General features: G+C 36.5%; 1 protein-coding gene across 1 annotated transcript; it reads left to right on the forward strand.

Annotated features, from left to right (window-relative positions):
- Positions 1-3,974: 3,974 nt before the first annotated feature.
- Positions 3,975-7,182, forward strand: LOC105035799 (14-3-3-like protein 16R). The gene is made up of 4 exons (XM_073254141.1): positions 3,975-4,525; positions 4,725-4,847; positions 6,606-6,698; positions 6,802-7,182. Exons 1-4 carry the CDS (start codon positions 4,046-4,048, stop codon positions 6,886-6,888), a joined length of 783 nt encoding a protein of 260 aa, XP_073110242.1. The 5' UTR covers positions 3,975-4,045; the 3' UTR covers positions 6,889-7,182.
- Positions 7,183-8,245: the final 1,063 nt, after the last annotated feature.

Here is an 8,245-nt window from a genome sequence, read left to right on the forward strand (position 1 = left end):
CCGGATCATCAAGACATTGTATCGTGGACTGCCATGATCTCGGATCTCGCCCAAAATGATGGAGCTGACAAGGCTTCGGTAATATGGAAAGCATATAATTTGATTCAGTGATTTCGGTCTTATTTTTTAATATTTAAAATAATAATAAAAATTTATATATTTATTAAATATGTGTTTTTTGCTTTTTTTTTTTAGTTTTTTTGCTTTATAACAATTAGTTATCAAACATATTTTTTTTTTTATTTTTATTTTATAATAAAAATTAAAAAAATAAAAAATATTTTTTAAAAAATAGAAATTAAAAATTAAAAAATGTATTCAAACGCATCCTAAATTATATCAAACTTCTATTGGGTCCATCGTGATTCATGGTATGGGTGGATTCAATGCAGAGAACACGTTGGGTTTTTGGAGAAAACAATAATGAATGGACCTCTTAAAGACATGGCGCAGCCGCATGGAATTCTTTGAGTGGCTGTTCCATGTGGGTCCCATCACTTTAAAAATGAACACAGCTTCAGTGATGCCACTTAGGTGCACTACATCTATAATTGGCACTACTTGTCAGACAAACCAAATTTTGCCAATCCAGTGGGAGCGTTGTGCCTTTCTTCTTCTTCTTTTTTTTTTTCGGTGCTGCTTCTCCTGCTGAGTTGGAGGGGGTGGGGTGTCAGAAAGGTGTGTTACTTTCGAATTGACCCACCGAGCCCAATAAAATTTTCTTTCGTAGTAAGTTTTGATAGAGATAGGTCAGACCTTGAGTGGACTGTACATCATATGGGCTAGGTGGTGTTACAAATTTTGAGTGGACTGTCCATCATATGAGTTAAGTGGTGCTGGTACATTAATACAATAGGGCAGGCTCTGAGACAGATCGAATTGGACGGCCGCCTCAGACCTATATTGATGTTCTAATAGGACATAAGAATATTTTTTTATAATATTATAATAAAAAAATAATTAAATAGATTAATGATGTATTTTACACATTGCCCAATGAATATATCTATGAAAAATTATTGCATGCAGATTAATTTTTCAATGATAATTAATATTTAAAATATATTTATTTTTAGTAAAAAAATCTCTTTTTTTTATTTGATCTCAGATCTAAAAAATATCAGGACTGGCTCTGAATATCAGTTAGGTGGTAAAAAAAAATTATAGCACCACCGATCTCATATGATATATGGTTCCCTCGAGGTTTGACCGATCTTTATCCAAATTAAAACTTCTGCAATGTAAATGTAGACACGATGTAGTTTGACAATGGGTTGGGCTGGCAAGAATAACTATGGTTAGGGCAACCAAATGACCAAGGATAACTATGGTTAGGGCAATCAAACGACTAGAAAGAAGAAATTATGATGTGCACAATTTTATGGGAGAATATTGTTGATTCTAGATCCATACATCTAATGTACATATGTATGATTTATGTTAACTGTATGGATCTTTACTAAATTTATCCGCATAATATAAATATAACTTAAATTGTAAAAGTTGCAATTTAATACAAATACCTAGTGCTTCCTAATCTTGATGGAGTGATCATGTCAGTCCTTAATGTTGACCTCATACAAATAACTATACAAAATTTCAAATTAAAAGATTTGATGCATCCAAACATATACAGAGCTCTCCTGATAGGCTTAGCTGGCCTTCACCTAGGATTTTATTTGTCTCTTATCATTTATCAGACTTTCAAGAATTACTGACAACTTGCAAAAAAAAAGGAATTGCTGATGCACTGATACGGAAACCGGTAAAGATGACATCTTCTAAATAAAATCTTGCTATAGAATTATTGATAATTGAGATTTTTTTTTGCCTTATTTTATATAGTAGTGTGAAAGCAGCTATACTTGAGAAGATAAAAATCTTTCTTTAGCTTGTCTTGAAGAATAGACTACATATAATGAAATTCTCAACAACAACAACAACAACAACAACAACAAAAAAGGTACTAGATAGTAAACTTTGAAAATCTCATGTGTGATTTCAAGTGTTGAAATCTCTTAATGTTTTTTAATTAAGTGCTTTCCTACTATAAGCATTTAGTACATATTCAAACTTAAGCTCAAGTTAATTAGATGATCATTGAATCTTCATGCACTTTAGACAACTTGAAGATGTAAGAAATTCAATCTTTCTTGAGAAGAGCTCAAGATTAGCTTATCATTAAGCTTCGTTGGCAGGTTTGGTATCAGAGGAATTCAAGAATTTTTATAAGGAGAAGGCCCTTCATTCGAGCAATACTTTTTTGATGTGAATCTATCGAAGCAGTCACTATCTTCATGCTTTTGAATTTGGAGAAAAATTTGAACAACAACAAAAATATCTTAAAGGATGCTTGATTCGCAATTAAAATCAAAATGGATTGGAATGAGAATCGAAATGATCAAATCTCTTAAAATATTTGGTTAATGATCAAAATCAAAATCAAAATTAAAATAAAAATTTAAATCCATAGAAGAGAGTGGAGATTAAATTTTATATAAATTAAGTCATTTCTATTTCATTTCAAAATCAAAATCGAAATGGAACTCTTCCAATCAAGCAGCTAAAATAAAAATAATATATTTCGATTTCTATTTCAAATCTCAATTCCTCCCAACTAAATACCCCTTTAATCTCTTCAGCTCTTTTTTTTTTTTTTTGGATGCTATGGTCTTCATGGTACTCTCATCATAATCGCTATCCTCCTACTTTTTCTCTTCTTTTCTTCCTCTCTCTTTTTTTTTTTTTTTTTTTTTCATTTAGACAGTATTTTTATTTTTTTATAAATTATGGAAAGCTTTTTCTTCCTTATGCCTATTAAAAAAAGATAGGCCAGGCTGGCATGCAATCCTGCCGACATAAGAAGCCTAATAAGACAACTTAAAACTTTTTATAATTAAGGACTTACAGTACGACTCCTCTGTTGCCTATTAGAAAAAAAGATAGGTCCGGCTGGCATGGAATCCAACCGACATAAGACGTCTAAGATAACTCAAGACATTTTATAATTAAGGACCCAAAGACCCGTTGAAAAGATTATCCCGTTTCTTACGGGCGACTCCTCAAAGAAAGATTGGCATGGAATCCAACCGGCATAAGACGTCTAATAAGATAACTTAAGACATTTTATAATTAAGGACCAAAGACCCGTTGAAAAGATCCTTCCTTTTCTGACGGGCGACGCCTCGAAAAAAGATAGGCCAGGCTGGCATAGAATCCAACGGTCATAAGCCTAATAAGACAAGACCCAAAGAATTATTAAAAAGATTCTCCCCTTTCTTACGGTGCGACACGCAGGCGAGGTCCATTAACGGGGTCCACAAGATGGACATCCCTAATTAGACCCACGGTCATGAAAGCTAGTAACCATCTGTTCGGGATCTAAGGGATTTCAATAACAAAATTTTTCTTCGTGGTATTCGTATTATGCGAAAATATTTTTTTATGGACACCTTTGCCTTACCGGCAAGGTCAAAAGTACACAAAATCCAACCACTTTCGCTAAAGTTTTTCCACCAATAATCATTTAAACAAAATAACATTCAGAAAACAGAGAAAGATATCGAACGGCAGAGAACAGCTGTACCAGACTGCCAAGATGCATCCTTTTCCACTACCACGGATATAAAAACGCATTGGGTCCCACCACGAGTCACAAGGTTTTTAGCAGAAACCGATGTTTTTTAAATCTGTCATCGAACGTCCAGCTCATCCCATGTGGATGGGCCCAAATAGCCCGTATACAAATTTCCTTTAGGTGCGCTGCCATAAATGAACAGACGAGATTTCCCATACTTGAGTAATCAACGGCAGATCCAACCAGCGCCTAGAATCCGAAAACGACCCCACGTTCAGCTTCTTTCGTCTTCTTGCGGATGACCCACTTTATTTAATTTCTAATAACTATAATAAAATAAAAAGAGAAACGACAAAAATTTCTACTCTATAAAGCCGCCTTCGTTCGGTTCGTTCTAACGCGTATTTGCCTCTTTTTGCGCCTTCTTTCTTTTTATTTCCCTTGTCTTCGTTATTTCTAGTCGCGGCGATGGCGGGAGCGAGGGAGAAGAACATGTACATGGCGAAGCTCGCCGAGAAGGCGAATCGGTACGACGAGATGGTGGAGTTCTTGGAGAAGGTGGCGGCGGCGGCGGCGGCGGAGGGGAAGGAGCTTACCCTGGAGGAGCGCGACCTCCTCTTGGTGGCCTACAGGACGATCGTCAACGACCGCCGGAAGTCCCGGCAGATTGTGTCGTCGACCGAGCAGGAGGAGAGCCGCGGCAACGAGGACTACGCCGCGGACATCCGCGACTTGCGTGCCAAGATCGAGGACGACCTCACTAGCAGATGCGCCGGGATTCTCAGGCTGCTGGACGCAAGCCTCATTCCTTCCGCTTCCGCCGCCCACTCCAAGGTATTCTACAACAAGATGAAGGGCGACTTCCACCGCTATCTCGCAGAGTTCAAGACCGGCTCCGAAAGGGAGGACGCTGCGAAGAGTGCTCTCGCCGCCTACAACTCTGCACAGGTCTCCAGTCTTTTTCTGGTTCTGTTCGGGCTCCGATCCGATCCGGCGATCCGCTTCGTTTGCTAGGATTAAGGTTTCGGAATGGAGATCCACTTGTTTAATCTCATGCAATGCTAGGGTTAGGTTATTGATTTGATTTCTTTTGATATGGACGGTGGTGATGATTAGTTGGGATGATGAATCTGATGTGATGTGATAGGATATTGCGATGGCGGAGCTGGCATGGTCGCACCCGATCCGGTTGAATTTGTGCCTTGCCTTCTCGGTGTTTTACTACAGGATCTTGGACTCCCCGGGCCAGGCATGCACTCTCGCGAAACAGGTAATCTTAGATTTGATTTGAATTTTTTTTTTTTCTGTAAATAGGATGCATTAAATTAATTTAACGTGAATAGATACATCTATGAGAATCAAAAAATAAAATATTCAAAAACTTAACTGAAAGATCAGTTGAATAAGTCAAAAGGATCTTAGAACTTTTAATTTCTTGCATATTGAATTTTTTTCTTTTAATATATAGATCTATTGTTATTATTAAAACGTTAATTTTTGACTTCCAAATTACCTTTCATATATAGAAATTCGATTAATATTTTAGATCCACAATTTGCCAATCAATGATACACGTTTGGGAAAATAGCTGCAGGTAGACAATTCAACAGTTGAGTAAATGATCTGTGACCATGTTGTTCCCTCATTCTGTTGTAATTGTCAGATATAAACATTTATGCATAATGTGATGAATAACCAATCTTGAGTGATACTCCTTTAAAATGGCAGTGGACTTATGTGATGTGATTTGATGCCGATGTATGTTTTTAAATGATGCATGTGACAAATATGAATGCATGTGCTTGCTTAAGATGGGTAGGAATGCACTAAATTAAATAAATGATGAGTGGCAAGATAGTCTTTTATCTGAGCTCATCAAGCTCATGTCTATGTGTATACTTGTTAGGTAGATGTTAAAATATTTATTATTGTTATAAGAATTCCCCTTTCTTTTTTCAATCTTTCTTGTTTCCCTTTTGACTTTCATCATGTATGATATCATCGATTTGGTTTTTGTTTTCATTTCTTTGGCTCTGCTGTGTTTTGCTTAGAGGGCAATTTCCTCCTTTAAGAAATAGAGCAATTTCTTTTTAACTGCTGGATATCTGTTTTAGTTGTTGTGGCAAGCTTGAATGAAATTGGGCACCTTATGTTCTTTGACAGGCTATAATAGTCGATAATTCTATTGGGTTGGAAGCTAATAAATTTCTTAGCAATTAACATTTTTGGTCTTACTCTTTTTATATTTAAGGGAATGTCCTTTATTTGTATTTGGGTTCAAATTTTGAAGATGTTGCTCTTTTCATAGAAGTTGATTTCCTTTGTTTAGTGCTTCAATTCAAATATTGGAGGATCACTTGTTTGTTTTGGATCTTTATTCCTTTCACAACTGCATTTATAGTTAGGATATTTCCTTTTTCTTTTATGGTTAATCAGAGGTACAGTGCCGCTCTTCTTATTGTGTTTATCCAAATGCTAAGTAACTCCATCAGCATGTCATCTGAATGCCTGAAGTAAACTGTTTGTTCGAATGTGTACTATAAAATTGGGCGTATAGCATATGTTATTGCTTTAATCAAGTACAGAATAATTATGTTAAACGATCTGACATGGATACAATCTGATCTTTTGACAATCAGACGTCTTTCATGTTATTTGAATGCTGGTACTATTTGATTCAATAAGGGTTAGTCTCTCTCTCTCTTCCAAAACACTTTTGTTAGGGTTATACTTAAATTTTGAAACATTTTGTTCTACTAATTCATTTGGACAAGCTTTAATTGATGTTTGTGGTTCATGGCGACTTCATAAAACCTTGTTGGTCACTTCAGGTTAAAGTTCCAGTATTATTTTCCCTTTTTTGGTCGAGCTTTTTGTTCCCTATGAAATAAATGTAAAGGATCATTTAAGCCCAGGATTTCTTCATTTTGTGCTATCAAGCTCTTCTGTAGATCCTTGAATGGAAAGTTCATGTGAGTCTTGATGTGTTATGAAGATATTAATCTTATGTTTCGATTGCTGCTGTTAGGCATTGGATGGAGCAACTCCAGAGCATAAGGAATCGGGCAGGCTCCTGCGGCGCATCCGACATAATCTTGCGTCGTGGACTCCAGACACGGAGGTCTTTGAAAGTTCAAAATAAGTAGCCTATATTTTTGTCTTTAATGACTGATCGCATTCGCTTCAAGTATCCAATTGAATTAATTAATATTTGTTATTTCCAGCCTGAGAGTGCGGATGACTCGGATGACTCAGATGACTCTCACGTGATAGCTAAAGAAGCACCCAAGCATGAGGATGAACAGCGGTAGCTGCTATAACATTGGTTCCTCATAGCCAATCAAAGGTCCCGCTGATTTTCCCCACTAGAGATGCAAATAATTTCCTGTTCTCGGCTGGCCGCATTATGTCTTGGCATTCCATTTTCTCTCCTATCCACTGCCCCGTGAAAGTTTCAAGAAGCATTCTGTTTGTGTTTTGGGTTTTTGTTTCTTTGTTCTTCCTTTTATATTTGAATCTTTTTATTTTACCTGCTCCTTTTATCGGTTATTAGGTTTGCTGCTGTTGTGCTTCAATTTGAAAATGCCAGACTCTTATTTAAAGTAGTTTATATGCAGTTATGTGCTTGCTTTTGCTATTCGTTACAGTCTTGTGCATGATGAGCTTATTCAAAGGGAAATGCCGACTGGCTGTTTTTTAGAAAATCCCAGGTTTATTTGTTCAAAATTGCGAACGTTTTTAAATGGGCCATTGCTTACTCGGATATCACTTTCCTTTGACAAGTAAAGCGCACTTATTGTTTGAGCTGGTGCGGACTGTAACGGGCCCTGGTACTGCTCTCGATGAAACGTAACCTCCCAACAGGGAGTAAAAGAGGTCCATGCTCTCGATAGAGTTGGACCATCATGTTTTCGTACAGGACTGCGTGGTTTCAAAGAAATGTTTGGTAAAATAGAAAATAATTCCTTTTCATGGAAAGAAAACTGTTTTTTTTTTTTTTTTGGTAGAAGATGGCCGGAAGGCCACTTACATTATAAAGAAACTGTTTACAAACCTTCCCCAGAACTGATAATATGAACAATAATCTACATCCCCAAAACCAATACATGTAAGAATTGAAAAGCAGTGCAAGTTTCTTCATGGTGTTTGATGTTTCAGAGAAGAATGAAACCCAGGAAACCTGAAGACATCAGTTGCATATGGAACCAGGATGTGGAAGAAAGATGGAGAAAGTGATTTTTCAGCAGCAACAGCAGTAGAACAGCAATCTTCCAAAAAAAAGTACAAAAAAGATCCTGAGTGTTAAAGAACGATTTACAGCACCTTGGAAGATTGGAACTCGATGTGCACAGTGGACAATGAAATCAAAATGTGTATGGCTGAGTAAGGATTGCAGCTTTTCAATGTTGAATAAAGTAGATATGTCATAGTAGGAATATGCAAATAAGTCAAGAAGCTATCATTCGCCCCATTATCATAAAAGGATATCTGATACAGGTGAGTGAAATCCATCCGACTTTGAAGTAACACATATAATTAACTTTAGACACCAAACTAAAGATCCAAATGCGGATAGATAGTTAGAGTGCTGACATAATACCTCTACATCATTGAAAACATGAATAGCTAATAACAAAACCTGCAAGCAAACACAACACAAGGTTAGTA

The sequence above is a fragment of the Elaeis guineensis genome, chromosome 3 (assembly GCF_000442705.2).
Source record: "Elaeis guineensis isolate ETL-2024a chromosome 3, EG11, whole genome shotgun sequence".
In the NCBI taxonomy this organism is placed as follows: Eukaryota; Viridiplantae; Streptophyta; class Magnoliopsida; order Arecales; family Arecaceae; genus Elaeis; species Elaeis guineensis.

Coding starts and splice junctions, on each gene's coding strand:
- LOC105035799 (XM_073254141.1), top strand. CDS start 4,046: ATGGCGGGAGCGAGGGAGAAGAACATGTACATGGCGAAGCTCGCCGAG. Junction 4,526..4,724: donor CCGCCTACAACTCTGCACAG/GTCTCCAGTCTT, acceptor GTGATGTGATAG/GATATTGCGATGGCGGAGCT. Junction 4,848..6,605: donor CATGCACTCTCGCGAAACAG/GTAATCTTAGAT, acceptor TGCTGCTGTTAG/GCATTGGATGGAGCAACTCC.